The sequence below is a fragment of the Acyrthosiphon pisum genome, chromosome A1 (genome assembly GCF_005508785.2).
Source record: "Acyrthosiphon pisum isolate AL4f chromosome A1, pea_aphid_22Mar2018_4r6ur, whole genome shotgun sequence".
NCBI classification, from domain to species: domain Eukaryota; kingdom Metazoa; phylum Arthropoda; class Insecta; order Hemiptera; family Aphididae; genus Acyrthosiphon; species Acyrthosiphon pisum.
This window is the reverse complement of record NC_042494.1, coordinates 48,031,693-48,049,171: the sequence shown is the minus strand read 5'-3', so window position 1 is coordinate 48,049,171 and position 17,479 is coordinate 48,031,693. Positions and strand designations below refer to the sequence as shown.

The window sequence follows — 17,479 nt, the reverse complement described above, 5'->3', positions numbered from 1 at the left end:
ACTTTCTGGGGAACTTTTTTAGTTTGATAGAGGTACAAGTGTACAACCTTCTATTGAAATTTCTTATGTTAGCTATGAAAAGAAAAACTTTTATGAATTTTGTCAAAATTTTAACTTTATAAACTATATTAAAAATAAATAATTGAGCCTATTTATTTTTAAACTTCCATTAATTAAAATTATAAGGAACCTATCATACATTTCCAAGATTTTTACTAAATGAAAATAATTTTATCAAGGATAATTTTAAAAAAGATTCAAAAAAATGGAAAAATTTCTCAAGGGCTCAAAACTATAACTAGCTCAAAAATAGTCATAATATTGAGTAAATGTTTTATGGAAAATTCTAATATAAATATTTGTTGGAAATTTCAAGATTCTGCAGTTATTTTAAGTTTTGAGATATACCAAAAAAATAAAATTGATTTTTTCAAAAGTTGGTTTTGTATAAAAGTCACCTATTTTTTTTGTTTTTCTCAACGCTTTCTAAAACTACTTGAAATTCTTAATTTTGACTTCCCAAAAATACCATATTCTATCAGTAAAAATGCTGATCTCGAAAATCAGAGCACTTTTATTACCCAAAATGCGCCTTGCAAAACAGAAAAAAACACAGAATATTGTAAATTCAATAAATTTTTTTGCTCTGCTCAGAATCTAATATATTATAAATTAACCTTCCTGCATCTTAAATCAGCAAATGTGTCAGATTGAAATATAAATATAAATTTTGGTTAGTCAGCATTTTAGATTCTGAGTGAAATGATGAATGTATTTTTTCTATAAATATTATAGATAAGTTGATGTTTTTTTTTTTTTGGGGGGGGGGGGACAAAACGCTTTGAAGATTTTTATCATTTTCAACTTTTAAAATTGAATTTTTAACATATTAACTCGTTTAAAATGCAATACATTTATTGGACGTCAATTAATATAAATATGTATAGTATTATTATACTAGGTATAGCTGTATGGTAGTAAAAATTACAGCAATTGAAGATATAAAAATATATAAATGATAATTTTTAGATTCTGAGTGAAACGATGAATGTATTAATTTTACAATAATGTGTGTTTTTATTTTTATATTTTTTTTTTTTGAGTGTCATCAACTTTTAGGAGACTGAAAATTTCCCAGTAGTTTTCAAAAGCGCTGTGAAAAACAAAAGAAAAATTAAGGAAAAAAGGGAATTTTGATTTTTGGTGCAACTTTAAAACAAATAACCGTAGGTACATGAAACTTTGTCTGTATGTTTATATTAGCATTTTCTATACACCATAACATTTTCCAAATATTTTGACTTATTTTGAGCTGTTTACAGACATTTTTAGTTTTCATTTTTTTTTTTATATAAATATCAATAACATTTTATTTGTTGGTTAAAAAAGCTTGACAATTTAATAGAAGGTTCCTATTATATTGTTTCAAAGGCGGACGAAAAAAATTAAAAATCCAGTCACAATTTTTTTTTATAAGCATCTAAAGTTTGATTATTGACAAAATACGTAAAAATGACGAAAATTTACAAATTATTTTGAGTTAGAAATTCATGAAAATTTTTTTTTTTAAATCTAAGATTTGAAAATGTAATACAAGATATAAGTGTGTCTACCTTTTTCAAAAAAAAAAAATGTCTACAAGCAAGTCAAATTAAATTTTTATGAGCGTTTAAAATTCATATTTTTATAACATTTGATATTCACTCGATTTCTCATGTTACGATGTTCTTGTTTTCTTGTAATTAAAAAACGAATGACTGTAGATATTTGACAATTTCACTGAATGTTAATATTTTCATTTTCTATACACCATACAATTTTTAAAATAACTTGACTCTTTTTAAGCTGTTTATGGACATTGTCAGTTTTCAATTTTTTTAGTTTTTTTTTTCTATAAATATCAATAAAATTTTGTTTGTAGGGTAAAAAAGCGTAAACATTCAATGCAAGGCTCCTGACATATTGTTACAATAGCAGTTGAAAAATATTAAATATACACAGGCACAATTTCTTTTATAAGAATTTAAAGATCGAATTTTGATAAAATTTATCAAATTGAAATTTGAATAATTATTTTGTAGTTAAAAATTTATAAAATGTTCAACTTTTATATCTAAGAATAGAAAATTTAAAACAAGATTCCATGTAAGTAGTTAATTCTGTTACCAAAAAATCTAGAAAAATATAAAGCAGTTTATTTTTATAGTCATTTTAAGTTCAAATTTGGTCACAATTACATATTAAAAAACCTAGAATAACTATTTTAGTTATTTTGTTGTGATTGTATAATATTATTATTCATGGGTACTTGAAACTTCTAAAGTATATTATTATAGTATCACGGTTTTTTGTTGATGTAAACGCATTATAAGTACCTAATGAATACTGTGATATGATTAATCTGGAATTTATTATAGGTACCTACCTATTATAGGTCAGTTTTTTTTATAATACCATAGATATAACTATATAAGTATATAATATGTCTTATACCTAGACTGACATACCGTCTCCGCTCAGAATCGCGTTTTTCTTATAAAATTATATTATATCATTGGATTCAAATTTAATACCGTCCATTATACAGTGACCAACGTGTAACCAACTGTCAAAGCTGGGCAAGTTAACCAATTTTTTTAACTAGTTAAATCCTAAAATAAAAATAACTAAGCTAAGTTAAAGTTAGTTTTATAAAGTTACTGAATTTGAGTAACTAATTTAAGTTACAAATGTTCATGAAAATAATAACTATACTCTGTTCAGCGAGAGACCACGCCGCGCACCGACGAAAACTTGTTCCCTCTACACCCTGCCATTGGGGAACCGGTTTTGATAGCTTGGCGACGCGGAGGGATGCGCAGCATTAGCGTGCTCTCTCGCTGAACAGAGTATAAGTTAAGTTACTTTTATTTTTTTAAATACCTTTAAGTTACCTACTCATAAACGTTTTTTTATCTCATCGGAGGAAAATAACTAGTTTTGGTATAAAGTAAAATAAATTAATAATAAATGCACAGACAATATTATTTTATAGTTTTTATATTTTATTTCAGTATCGGCACTCGGTACCATAACGCATTAACGCTCAAAGGATTACATTGTCGAATGACTAAATTTACTGTTGGAACTTGTAACCCTCATAGTCACGCCCTCACTCCAGTTGACGCACTTCTACATAAGCTGATATTAATATATTATATAATATAGAGACTTATAAAGTTGACAACAATTTATTCTTATATATTATTTTCTCTATATCCCAATATAATCTCAAAAAATGTAGAGTGTAGTTTGTATAAGACACGGCATAAGTATCACCGTATCAGAAATTACTAATTAGGTCCGTTCTGGAAATTGTATTATTAGTTATTAGCTACCTACCTATCAATGTACACAGTACACTATAGTAAAAATGTATACATCTTAACCGTTGTCATTTCATAGAAAATATAAACTTCCTAGTTATGTGGGCCCCCTTTCAACTTTAACTTCAAAAAAATATACAGTGTGTATCTTATGTCATTGTACGCGGGTTTTTTTTTTAATAATTATGAATCGATGATATTATGGAATTTCATTAAAACAAAAAAAGACGTGTTTCTTTATTTTTAAGAGGCAATTTTTTTATAAATTTTTTATTTTTTCCACTTATTATTAGTGATTGTATGCTTAATGTTTTGGTGAAATCAAAATTTATCTACCGTACTTACTACTTACTTTTTATATTATGGAAGTTCAAAGTTGCGGTGATTACGCGTGTATCGGCACTCGTCGCTACGCTCCTCGGCGACGTCGCTCCGCTCCGCCAATCAAAAATATCCCCCGATTTGTTGGGTAAAATCACCTCAGGTGAACCTTACAAATACAAATACCAGTAATACAAAAATATAAAAATTCCAAAAATACAATTTTTTTGTATTTTTAATTCAAAAACACGATTTTTTTTTAAGGTACAATTAAAAAAAGCATACTTAAACATACATTTTGCAAAAAAAAAATTTAAAAAAATCGCTTGGGAGCTAAACTAGAATTATGCCGAAAATTCCCGTATTCGTATTAGTATATAGCAATAATTATCGTGTTTGAATCGCCCTAATATTATTGGATATTAATATTTAATTGCAATAATTGCATTGTTAAAATAAAAATTACGACACTTACTAAATCTATAAACGTCGGTACGTCACAATAACAAAAACAACAACAATCTACTATCGAATATTGATGTCATGTTACATCAGTGCATCACAGAATATAAACAAACTGTAAAACCAAGTATATAGCCCACTCTCGTCTTTGTTTATAATATATCCGGGATTCAGATTACCGATTATCAGCGATTAAACATCATAATCTAAAATGTAATCAAAATATTATTAAAGTCATACCACAGGGCACAGAATAAACATAATAATATGTCATAGTTGTCAAACACATGGTAATACTTTTAACGATCACTATTCACTATTTCAACGGCTCTTGTTAAGTTCATTATTGTATCGTAATTGTTCATTTATAATAAGATAAACATAATATTATGATTTTTAATTTATACACTATAATTAGTATAATTATAATTCGGTATTTTTCGGTAATTCTTGGTCTAAAAATAGCATGTTGTTTTGGTTTACACTTCCACCATTCACTCGGAACTGCACTCTGACTCTGCGCAGACGCAGTTGCACGTCCACATCGATGGACGACTGGACGAGTGAGTAGTGACGACTATATTGACGGCGATCATTGTCACTATTTACTTGATAGTTCAAGACCATAGATCTTTTATAGTTTTATATTTGTGATAGTTAAGAGTTATCCTAGTCACTAAACACGAACAGCGCAGCCACAGCAGTATAGCACGGAATAACAATCATTCTGTGGCCCCTGAGCCTACTGTGAGTACTGTTTACTATTATTATTTCTTGTTTATGTTAGCGATGACCTGAAAAGTAAAAAGTGAAAGCGGTAAACGGGTAAACAGTAAACAAACTTAACCACAACTTTGGACTTACTATAGTTAGTAGTTACTTACTACCGTACTCAACTGAAGACTTATCTGGACGACTGGTAAGTGGTAACTGGTTTCTGACTTAGCATCATGTATTAAATATTTTAATATTTATGTAGGTATACACTTTTTCAATCAGCATATCGGTTTTTGTTTTTCCCTCGTTTACAGGTGTTTTTATCATAATATTATTGTTATAATGACTACCTACAAGAGATTAACCTACTTACAGAGTTGTGATTCAATTCTGTCGTTTTTATAGTTAGGCAAGGCACTGCCCGGACACCTTTCGGTCTGAACTCGCCTAACGACGACAACTATGGAAACCGTTCATGAAGCCGCCTCTAAACGGCCGTTGGATGAAGACGACAATGATGGTGATGACAAGAAAAAACAGAAAACTGGACCTGACCTTCATCAGTTTTTGCCGACGGTAGAAAATGTGAAAACCGAGAAGGACGAGAAAAAGTGGAATTTGCTGCCTTCAATTGTGTTCGAGTTGCTCGCGCTTTTCAAGAATTCTGAAAAAGTGCACTCGGACGAAGACAAACAAGTATGTAAACGGGTGGTTCACAGTCTTCGTATGATAATTATTTCTAAAGACAACAAGCTTATAAACCGAACAGTTTTTAGTTAAACAACGTCCATCATCATTAATGGGTTTGTTTTTTTTTTTTATTGATGGTCACTGTGTATAACATATTAATATTATAATATCTCACGTGTGCTTTTCGTCCACTTTCCTCAACAACTCTGTCTATTTATTAATTAACATAATTATAGCTTGGCATAGCTCGGTACCTAGTGTTTGTATTGTAAATTGTTATGTTTGTTTGAATTTCCTACCCGTTTACAATTTTTAATTAATTATATTGATCAGTATACGTATACATACGTTTTCCACATACTTATCTATGTATACGCATTATTATAGTCTGGGACTCTAGGTATAGATTGTATACAACAATAATATACCACTATTATTCATTATTATAGGTTGGTTATCTAGTAGGCACCTGTAGGCTCTTACCTACATAATACTTTACTTAAATTTTTATTACAAATTTTCACACACTATCTAGAAATTTTTTCTCTCCACTGAGTGTGTATAAAAACACACTGGTAATCGGAAAGTTTGCACCATATCATTGACATGGTGCGGAATAATGTGGGATAATTCTACATTGGTATGGAACAAAAAATGTCTACTTAATTATTTTTTCTCTAAAGAAATTATAATTCATAATATTGGTACCTTAATGATTTTAATACTTTCAATATCATAAACTTTAAAGAAGAGTAAAATAAGAAGTACTTTTATTTTAAATATTATTATCAATATCTTTAACAAAAAGTATGTCTACTTTAGTAATGTTGAAAATCCAATATTTCAATGAAGTAATTCATAAAATATCTATTTATGACCTATAATATGGTAAGTAACTATTGTGTGCGCACTATGCTGACATATAATGTATCTTCTTTATCCAGGATCGGATAGAATCAATGATTTTTTAAGAGTTCAACCCTGGGGGCAGACTAAATATAGGTAGATTAAGTATCAAAATATGTAATCGTTCTAACCAACAGGTTTTGGGCTGGTAAAAGTTCTATAACTCAATGGGCCTCTATTTACCCTATCTGGAGCTGACTTACCTCTGATTTAGTCCCTTCTATATAGTCATCACCATAGGCGCAAATAGCGTTTGGGCTAAAGCCTTACTTTGATAATATTGAATAAGCTTAAAACAAAACTTAGGAAATGTTTGGGGGGCTATGGACATTTTTGGGAGAGCTTAGCCCCTAAAGCAGCCCCCCTATTTGCGCCTATGGTCATCACTCACCAAATTCAACCAATATTTTGTATAAGTTAGCATTTGGATCATAATAGATTTTACCCATCTTTAAAAAAAAAAATTTTACCAACCAAATTTGGTTGACTTATTAAATTGATATTGCATAGACTGTACATATTTTATTTCTATATTTATTTTTTTTGCCATCAAATAAATGATTGTGAGCAGAGAAAGAAATAGTAAAGGATTAATTTTTTAATAAATATTAATTTTTTAGAGTGTCTTTATATTTTAACATTATTTTCTTCTGTTGTCAGGATAAGATTGATAATGGTATTAAAGAAGATTTTCAAGTTTTATCAAATCAAAATTGTCAAGAAAAAATTGTAGATAATGCCTTCAAACATGAAAATATGAAAGAGGTTGATAGATTTGATAAAATTATTATTGAAAATTCCAATTTACAAGTTTTTAGTACTATAAATGATTCAATCCAAGATTTGAATAAATTAGACTTCTCAGAAAAATATACAACAGAAAATGTTCCAAAAAAAGTACCATTATTTACAAAAGCTTCACCAGTCAAACTGTTTGCTGAGAATGCTGATGTTGACAAGGTAATTGTTTTTAAGTTTACAGTACTTTTGAAACTATTCATAGAGTTGATTTATGAAAGTATAGTATATATCCTAATTCCTAAAATAGAAGATTAAAATTATTTAAAAATCTATACTATGTTTAAATTTAAATAAAGAAGTGATAGGTAGGTTAATAATTATCTTGAAAAATAATTTAAGATAAATTAAAATAAAGTTTACAAATGCTTAAAATAAATATAACATATCAACAAAGCTAAAGATAATTTATTTCCTTGTTTGTTTGTCCAAATATAGAGTTCTAGAAATGTCAATAAAAATTATTAAAGTAATTTTAATCAACTTTAGTTAACCCATTAACGTCGTGCGTTGAAATATGGCAACATAGATTTTTTACAATAATTTTTAAGATATAACATATTATGTTTTCAACAAAATGTTGGTTAAAATTGTAAATAAAAAAATTCCGGCGCTAATAGGTTAAGTATCATCAGTTAAAAATGAACCCATAATATAGATTATACCCTGTACAACTTTTAAATAAAACTTTAATAATTAGACTATTGTGTCTGTTTAGGCCATTGTTTACTATATTATCTTTATTTATCTATATTAAAACTTGTTGTTATCAAACATCACTTTTGTAAACAATTCACCATGTATTGTTTAATATTCCATACGTATAAATATTCAGTGTTTTTGTGTAAACTATATAATTTAAAAATATAGACCATTATAAAATTGTAAATACAAGATAATAACTATTGACTTTTAGGTCTTCAATAAAATGTATATATTAATTATATTTATTAAATAACATGTTAAATGTCTTATTAAAATTTATTCATTTAGACTAAACACACAGAAGATGAATCAAATGAAAAAACTAGTGTTGTCAAGAAGCAGCTGACGTCTATACACAATGTTTGTAATTTATCTGTGTCCATGAAAAATGTTCACTGTACAGTTTCATCTACAAATTATACTTCTAAGGTCGTTGTATCTACAGAAAATGTTTCTAATGCAGCTACATCCGTAGTATGTAATAGTATTTATAATACTCCCATGCTTACGTCTCACATTGGTATTCCTAATACAGCTATGCTTTCATCTACAAATAGTATTTCTAATACAGCTATGCTTTCATCTACAAATAGTATTTCTAATACAGCTATGATTTCATCTACAAATAACAATACATTAATTGTATCTGACAATAGTACCCACAAAGACGTTATTTCAAAAACAGAAAATATTTTTAGAGCACAAATGCTTGAGTTTTTAAATAAAAATTGTCTAAACGATATTTCAGGAGTACCTTTAACTAAACCATATCCATGCATTTGTAACTGTTGCACGGTTGTGAATAGAATACCGATAAAACAATCGGCAGTATACAATCTATTTTTTGCATCAAATGATAATTTAAATCATCCAAATTTACATTGTGATATGAATTCCTCAAATATGCAAGTTACTGATTGTTCTATTTCCGCTACAAATTACCGTAATGTAAACAAATCAAATACACTAATTAATACAGAGTCTCCTAAAAATATTTGGATTAATGAGTTAACTTCTTTAATTATTAAAAATGAGAATACATATAAAAGAAATACTGTGACTGACGCGAATGCTTCAAAAAAATTGAACCCTATGCAAAATGTTTTAAATAAAGTCCATAAAGCTACTAAACATATTAAATCACATTTTTCGTTATGTTACAAATGTAAAAAATCTAAATATAGTCAGTCGCATGGTTGTAAATGTTATAGCAAAACTTATAAGCATAAGCATGATAAATATTATTTACTAAGATAATAACTATGACAAAACATTTAAATATTTTACTGTTTATTTACTTTTATAATTATAAAACTGTTGTTAATTTTTCCTCAAACATTATGTATTGAAAAAAAAACTTTAAAAAACGTCTAGTATTTGAGCTATTATTTAAATATAATTATTTAATTCAACAAACTCAAATTTATGTATTGTTTATTAGTATGTTACTTATATCATATTGTTTAATACTTTAAAACATAGGTTATGAATTGTTCATTGTTAAAAATAACCAATATCACATGGCTCATATCATATTGTATATCACAATATAATATATAACTGGTATAATTTTGCACATCAAATATTGATTTAATACCTACTGTAGTCTATAATATTATACTAGTAACTAATAACTAATAAATTGCTTTGCTCTAAGCATTAAGTTGTTTAGCTATCTTTACAACATTGAAAGATTTAGAGTGACAAGATAAAACTAAAAGAAACTAAAATAATGTTCTTTTTCTTGTTTTATAATTTTTATGTAGGTTTTTTCAAGGCCTTTTAACTGTGGGTGCGGATCCTCCCCCTGAAATTGTTTAAACGTAGAAACATTTTAGTAGTAAATATTGTTTATTGACTATTATATTACAAAGAATAATTTTATATTTTCGTTGCTAAACTATTATCTACAAAATATTAAATTCATAAATTAATAGGACATAATATTATTGTGAACAGTTTTCAACAACAAGTCACTAACCACTAATGTTGCAAATGTAGCACTTTATATTCTTTGTACAATCTGAACAATTTGAATTTGAAATTGAAATATTAATATCCTAAATACGCAGTTTCACAGTCTCCCCTGACGATCCACCCCTAGATAATGATGAACAACAATAACAAAAAAAATTTACATTACAAATATTTTAGACAAGCATTTAAATTTTGGTGGGATTTCGGCATAATTGACCTACTCAAAATGGCGGGTAATAACTTACAATAATACCTATCATGGCAATCTAATGTATTATCTATCTGCAATTATGATAGTTTGCTACCATAAGCCTTTATTTTGGTTCAAACTTAAAACACATTGATTCTTGCAACATAAATAAAAAACAATTATATATTCAAGTATCAGTTTTTTTTCTATTCTTAAAATCAAAAAATAATTATAATTACTTGACATATTATACCGGCCACCGAGTGATTGTAACAATCATTATTCCTAAAAGTATAAATAATTATAAATTAACTACCATACATAGTACACATAAAATATACTATGACTAACACAAAAAGGGCAAACTGAAGGAAAAAAAATTATTTTATTAAAATCATACATAGAAATTCCCTAACTTGAGACTTTATTAGCTTCAACAATGAAGCGTGGTAGCTCTCACAATAATTGTTGGTTTGTATAACTTGGTTGTAACATGTCATGGCCGCTGGTCCTATAGTTATAAACCAATATCCCCAAATATAATTATTTAAAAATGGTTTCATATTAGCCAACTCAGGAAATTGATTGATATATGCAACAATTGATTGGAAGCCATCTTCCATTGATGGTATAACATTGATTGCAGCAGCTGGTAAATATGGTAGAGCTAAAATCTGTAATTAATAAAAAAAATTTAAAGTTAATTATATTATATAATTTAATGTTATATTTTAGTATTTAAGTGTCAAATTTTAATTAGTATAGTTATTTAAAACTGTTATAATTTAATAATTTTACCATTCTGAGTACACGTGCAGCATTTGCATTTGTTTTTATCAAATTAAACAAAATAGTTCTTTTATTTCTTGTAAACCCAATGACAGCCTAAAATTAATTGTTATTAATATTTACAAGATTAACAGGATACATTGTATGCAACTGATTTTTACCTGACAAAAATGAAAATAACACTCCTGGTGCTTACTGTCTGGAAATATGATATTTACGGTGTTTATCAGCCCATATTCAATGTCAGTGATGATTGTTAAATCACAATATGTCAGAGGTAACACCATTCTAACATAAATTAAAAGTTATACATAAATCTCTTGCGATTTTTCAAAATGATAATACTACAAAGCAATGTAAATTACTACACTATTTAAAGTGTATTTTTCTAATCTTCAATAATAATATTAATTTACAATTATTAATAAATTAAAACATTGAACATTTTTAAAAATTACGAAGAATGAAACAATTTGGTACGCAGCATCTTTATTTAAAAATGTAGGTTCAGTTTTAAAAGTGCCATCACATCCTGCTAAATATATTTATAAATGTATAAAATTCATTTAAAAACTGTCCTTACATTAATTTTCCATTAATTAACTCTTCATACATTTCTCAGTTCATTCTCAATTTGTTTAATGTTCGTTAAGTTACCAAAAATTACACTCTGTATAATTCTGTGTATTATTAGATGATCTTGATAAAACCTGTTAAAAATGTAATTATTTTTTTTTTAAACTGAATAAAAAAGTAAAAAACATTTAATGCTTTAGGTACCTAGTTGGTGGGTTTTGGAGAGTCAGAATATACTCTTTGTTTTCATCAGCTACTTACAATAAAGCAACTCTGCAATGGTCTAGGCATTACTCGAAAACACAGACACCTTTAACGTCTCATCCTCTCAGCACTCTGCAAAAAGGTGTATTGCTTTACACCATCAAATAACTATAATACAATGTGTAAAAAAGACTAATAAAAAACACATACAAAAATGTATTATAATGATATTTCATATAATTCCTCTTGTTTTGTCAAAAAAAAGATCAAAATATGTAGAGCTATAATAATAATTAAGAAATATTTTAATTAAATTAAAAATAACTGATCATGTAATATTAATAGTTTACTTACAGTCCATAGAAAGATATTGGGTTTAGTATTTTTTTGGAACAAAATCTGTAGGCGGTTGTGAATATGGTGTTTTACTTAATTGCATGATGCATAATATTTTTTTTTACTTTTTATGTCTTATATTATTATTAATTTGTTTATTTAATTCGTTAATTTTGCAATTGTAATAATTCATAATATTTTGAATATCTGTATTGAAATTGCTCTTTATGTATTATTCAATACATTTTCCATGAAATAAATTTTTTTTTAGCCTTCTGATTAAGAAGAAGGTTATTATTATTATTAAATATATAATAAATAGTTTAATATATATATTTATTTACTTTATACATTATATGGGAATATATTTGGGTATCCTCTTTTATCAAATTGTATAACTTTTTTATGATACTATCATTTGTCCTCAGATGATGATTGAATATTACAGATTTGGCCAAGTGGTCGGTGACACTGATCATATATTATATGTTGGCAGAATAACTAAATCTTTTGTGTTTGAAAATTATTTCTTGTTTTTCCAATTTATTCATTGTTCTAGTCATGAATATTTTGCAATTGTTATACATGTCAGTTCTTGTGACAATATCCATGACTATTTATTAGTATTTAAATGATGAATTATTACTGTAGCATGACTCGTGGCTGTATTTGTGATGAAAACATAAAGAAATGTAATCACAATTGCATCGTTATATGTTAATGTATCTGATTCAAATATTACAGGATTAGCTACATTAAATATTTTTGTATCAATGACCACCAATTCATCTTTTGTTCATACACATGTATGTTTACTGTATTGTATTGTGTTTATTGTAAGTATAAATGTCAAGTGTTTATTTGAAAAACTTAAGATTAACATGATCATTTTCATCCAGGCTTAAATATTTATCATAATTCTTGAATTTCTGTTGGAACTCATAAAAATGTCCTTTGATGATTTTGTAATAAATACTACCATTACCACAGATAACACTTTCTTTGTACTTATTTAAAATGGTAATGAAATCTATAATTTTTTGTAGTTTGTAACATTCTATATACAGTATCAGAACATTTTTTAACTTTTGAAAACAATTTTCTTTGCCATATCTGTAAATATTTTAATTGTAAATAAATGTGTTATATTATTGTCAAGCTTAATACTCACGATCCACTGTATGCAAACATATTTAATTGTTCATTAGTGTAGTAATAAAAATTCATAAATATATATTAAATTATTTTTATTAATTCATGTTTGTTGTTTATGGTATTATTGTTTTAAATGTGTCCAAAATGAATAGGGTAATACATTTAGCTTCTAAATGTTGAATCATACCATCAATAGTCTTACTCCTTTTATATGTAATTTTAATTTCAACAACACATTCCATATACTACAATAACTATTTAATATGTTTAAGTAATATGTTAATAGTGTACAGTGAATTATTTTAAGTAGTGTAATTATATTAAAGCTTACTTGTTAGATAGTGTATACAATTTCAATACATTTTTCATTTGTATACTTTCTATTTTATTTTTTATTGGCTGGCATGCCGCTTATTTAATATATTTGTTTTTTTTTTTATATATATATTTTGGTTGTCCATTTATGTACATTTCTGCCAGTTTATTTTTGTCATTAATGTCACTATTTTTCATTATGAAATACAGTATTTCAAAAACATCTTCGTCTAGCTTGAATGGAAATATTTTACAATCGTTTAAATGTTTTTGTAGAAAACAAGCATTGCCCAAAAACTTGTCAACATCTATGTTGTAATGACCAAAAATTTTTTAAATTATTTTCAGGTGGTCTGAACTTTAAGTTATTGGGCATTCAATTTGTTTTTCAAACAAGATGGAATGACAAATCAATTGTTTGCCGAAAAAGATTGCAGACGAAACCTTTATCGAGATTTCCTAAAAATATAAACGAAAAATTAAAATTTATATTAAAAAAAACACTCCATTTATCCTTACATCTATGAAACAAACTTATGGTTTACGGACTTTTGATTGTAGAGATCTGGGTTTATAAGATTTAAAAAGTATCTCAACATTAAGAACTTCAATTGTTCCGTTATTACATTCATTATTACATGGCTGTTTGGGTTGCTCTAATATATAATATAATAAATAAATGTTATTTTATAATATTATAAAGTAATTACTAAATAGAAGCAGACTCTAATGCAATCAAAAACATTTCTATATATTTTGTGAGTACATATACCCTGTGTTGTGCTAGGTTCAAAATTTTCGTTGTATGTTTTTTAAACATTATTAACAAATTAAATCATATAATTTAGAAGAAAGAAATAATAAAAGTGGTGACCCACAACAGTCACAACGTATACAAATTGAAACAACTTCGAATCGGAGAAAAAAGGTTTTGGAGAGTCGGAATATACTTTTTGTTTTCATCAGCTACCAACAAATAAAGCAACTCTGCAAGGTTTCTGGGTATTGCTGCAAAACACACACATTAAACCATCTTCTCAGCACTCTGCAAAAAGATATACTGCTTTGCACCATCAGAAAATTATAATAAAATAAACATACAGAAAACACTTCAATTCAGTAACATATTGAGCTATAAAAATAATATTTAAAAAAATGTAAATAATATTGCATGTTTTCTATTACACAATGAATAAAACAAATGTATACAAACCTTATAAGGCCTACAAGTATTTTGTATATACCACAAAATGTATATGATTAGACAGTTTTTCGTAATGCCTTTTCAGTTATATTTTGCCGAATTAATGGTACGTTTCTATCAAATGGTCTAACTGGATGGTTGTGCTGTTTGGACAAAATAACATAGTCATTTCAGTCTGGGGATATATTATATGCTGTACTATAACGGCAGGGGCGTACCGAGGAGGTTTTTATTGGGGGGCCAAAGTTGGTAGTTTGGCCAACTCTAAAAATTGATCCGGGACAACTTGTTTTGTTATTTTGTCGTAGCCATTTCATCGTTAAACAGTTAAAATGTTTTAATTATTTAAGTAAATTAAAAATTCAAGCTATTATACTAATAGATTATGAAAATCGTTTATAATACCTATATAAGATATCCATTACAATAAATTATTCCATTAGGTAAGTACCACATTTGCAATAAAATAATAAATAATGTTAAAAAAAAAAAACAAAACAAAATAAGCAATAAAAATGTATATTATTGTTTATTGCTATATAAATGACTCATTTTCTTATACCTAAATATTCAATTTATTTATTTCAATTTATCAATATTCTTCTTTTTTTTAGAGTTGCCCATTTTTGAGCCATTTCATTTAAAGACATTTACAAACTCCTTCATCACTGCATATTCCTCTTATTATTACTGACGCACTGATAACAATTTACTGCTAATTTTTCTGATAATATACAATAGATATTATTCTAGTTCAGACAGTGTTAGAATAATAGAATATAATATTAGTATATTCACTATATTATTCTAATAACCTTGATTCTAGTCAATATCACTATCACAATCGTCAATCGTATACAAATTATTAGTTGGCCATTATGTACAGTTATTGAGTTTTTCATAAATGTAAAATGGCCAACTTGAAAGTTAAGAAACCAAATATTGGGGGGGGTATTATGACCACCCTACCACCCCCCCCCCCACTAGGTTCACCCCTGCATAACGGCATGGCATAGGTTTTCATGCTTTTTTCAAATATTATGCTAATTTATATTATATAGATAATATATTTATATTTAAATAGCTAAGCAGGTTATAGAATAAGGTACTGTATAGTTAAATATTTTAATTTTATAATATTCACTCACATTTTAGTTTCAGTTGTTGTATTTTTTTAGTAGGTATAAGAAGCCGACTTCATCTGATTATTTCTGTAGTCCTTTGTACCCCAAACACAGTACGGCTGTCCAAAAACATAACACAGTAACTAACGTTCTTATCAAAATCGACTTTTTTGTATCCTCATTGACATCTAGTCACGCTGAATTTAACCATATTTTTTTCTTTGGATTCTTTGGATTATTCATCGACTTACAAGCAAATAACCACACGAGCTTATCATATGATTAGGCCTGTGAACGTTTAGTAAAATGGCTCTCCTGAACAATTTTACAAAATGTAGTTACTGTGTTATGTTTTTGGACAGCCGAGTAGTATAACTATTTGGAATATGGAGTATCTCTGGTTCTACTATTATACATAATAAATAATTAAATATAGTCAGAGTAATAACTTTACAAGTAAAAATAACATATCAATCGGATTGGCTTGGCATTGCCAGCAACTACTGGTATTCATCAAGTAAATGTTAAATGTAAAATCATTTATAATCACAATAATAACATAGTTGATATTTTCAATATTTTGGTTACAATGAATGTCAATTAGAATAGCTTGTTCCGTCAAAAAGTTAGAATTGGACATTTTGGCATATTTACATTTAAATTATATTTAAGTCTTAAGTGTATTAATAATTAATTGTTGTTCAAATGTCAATAATCTGCATGGACTGTATACCAACATAATATATTTTATGTCATGTTGTATAGATTATTAAAAAAAGCCAACGTTTTGGAATCATGTACCAATTATTATGTAAAAATTGTAATATTATCCACGATCTTAGAAGATAATCTTCCAAGACCGTGATATTATCGTACAAATTTATTGTATATTTATTATTGTATGATATTCATAATATGTTCATCACGGCAATGAGAATATAATATACCAGGAGTCAGGACTGCCGACTGGACACGACAAGGTTGGAGGGTGACAGGGTGTGGGAGGGTTGACTACGAAATGCTATTCAACAGGCGGAATTCGGGGGCATTACTAGCGCCATCTTAGTGGATACTTATGGAACTAGAAATGTCTATGATGTGTTCTAGTTCGATAAGTATCCACCACAGAATAAATAAATCCACTAAGACGGCAGTAATAATGCTAAAAGGAAAATATCCCCCCGAACTCCGCCTGTTGTTTAACATTTCGTAACCACAATATTAATCTCGTGTCCAGTCCTGTATAATATCTTAGTCCGTGGTATAACATAAAGTTGTTAAAATATAATATTTTATTTTATTTAAATATGAAATTCCTTAATTTAAACTATTTTAAATTGTACTTAATCGAATAGAAAAATTACTTAAAAAAATTCTTACTTGGTTAGACAAAAATAGAAAATCACGGTATCGAATCCTCTTAATATTATTAATTTAGAACTTAGAAGTAATAGTAATAGTATCAATTGTGTACCCACAGAACTAAATACATTGTATTGTCTTCAGTTCAGTGAATTTACCCCAATTAACTAATATATTTAATCAATGTAATTAGGTCATTTCGATTTAGTCAGTTGGTAATACTTTTTCGAATTTCTGGCCTTATCATTTGTCAGATCCTTATCATGTTTCGGATTAGTAAATT

The 17,479-nt window shown here is 27.3% G+C and overlaps 2 protein-coding genes and 2 long non-coding RNA genes across 8 annotated transcripts; 1 reads left to right on the top strand and 3 right to left on the bottom strand.

The window, feature by feature from the left end:
• Positions 1-4,660: 4,660 nt before the first annotated feature.
• LOC100570902 lies at positions 4,661-14,112 on the top strand. Of its 5 annotated transcripts, none has more exons than XM_016808533.2 (5): positions 4,661-4,895; positions 5,271-5,561; positions 7,122-7,421; positions 8,253-8,438; positions 11,047-11,167. In XM_016808533.2, exons 2-5 carry the CDS (start codon positions 5,328-5,330, stop codon positions 11,083-11,085), a joined length of 759 nt encoding a protein of 252 aa, XP_016664022.1. In that variant the 5' UTR covers positions 4,661-4,895; positions 5,271-5,327; the 3' UTR covers positions 11,086-11,167. The 5 variants fall into 5 exon arrangements, with proteins under 5 accessions (XP_016664022.1, XP_016664023.1, XP_016664020.1 ...); XM_016808534.2 differs by lacking the exon at positions 11,047-11,167 and adding an exon at positions 13,855-14,112 and having other exon boundaries at positions 4,662-4,895; XM_016808531.2 differs by lacking the exon at positions 11,047-11,167 and adding an exon at positions 8,590-9,346 and having other exon boundaries at positions 4,664-4,895; positions 8,253-8,553.
• Positions 10,487-11,798, bottom strand: LOC115033725. Its single transcript, XM_029487188.1, has 5 exons — positions 11,701-11,798; positions 11,504-11,630; positions 11,082-11,208; positions 10,930-11,016; positions 10,487-10,805 (listed from the first exon to the last, which is right to left on the bottom strand). The coding sequence occupies exons 2-5, from the start codon at positions 11,533-11,535 to the stop codon at positions 10,512-10,514; spliced, it is 540 nt and encodes a 179-aa protein (XP_029343048.1). The 5' UTR covers positions 11,536-11,630; positions 11,701-11,798; the 3' UTR covers positions 10,487-10,511.
• LOC115033726 lies at positions 13,742-14,110 on the bottom strand. Its single transcript, XR_003839025.1, has 2 exons — positions 14,026-14,110; positions 13,742-13,965 (listed from the first exon to the last, which is right to left on the bottom strand). It is a non-coding gene; the product is annotated as an uncharacterized LOC115033726 (long non-coding RNA).
• A 7-nt stretch (positions 14,113-14,119) lies between the features above and the next one.
• LOC107885096 lies at positions 14,120-16,391 on the bottom strand. The gene is made up of 3 exons (XR_001680327.2): positions 15,859-16,391; positions 14,720-14,853; positions 14,120-14,551 (listed from the first exon to the last, which is right to left on the bottom strand). It is a non-coding gene; the product is annotated as an uncharacterized LOC107885096 (long non-coding RNA).
• Between the last annotated feature and the right edge of the window lie 1,088 nt (positions 16,392-17,479).

Coding starts and splice junctions, on each gene's coding strand:
- LOC100570902 (XM_003247932.4), top strand. CDS start 5,328: ATGGAAACCGTTCATGAAGCCGCCTCTAAACGGCCGTTGGATGAAGAC. Junction 5,562..7,121: donor ACTCGGACGAAGACAAACAA/GTATGTAAACGG, acceptor TTCTGTTGTCAG/GATAAGATTGATAATGGTAT. Junction 7,422..8,252: donor AGAATGCTGATGTTGACAAG/GTAATTGTTTTT, acceptor TTATTCATTTAG/ACTAAACACACAGAAGATGA.
- LOC115033725 (XM_029487188.1), bottom strand. CDS start 11,535: ATGTATGAAGAGTTAATTAATGGAAAATTAAT. Junction 11,209..11,503: donor TTAATTAATGGAAAATTAAT/GTAAGGACAGTT, acceptor AATTTATGTTAG/AATGGTGTTACCTCTGACAT. Junction 11,017..11,081: donor GTTATTTTCATTTTTGTCAG/GTAAAAATCAGT, acceptor AATTAATTTTAG/GCTGTCATTGGGTTTACAAG.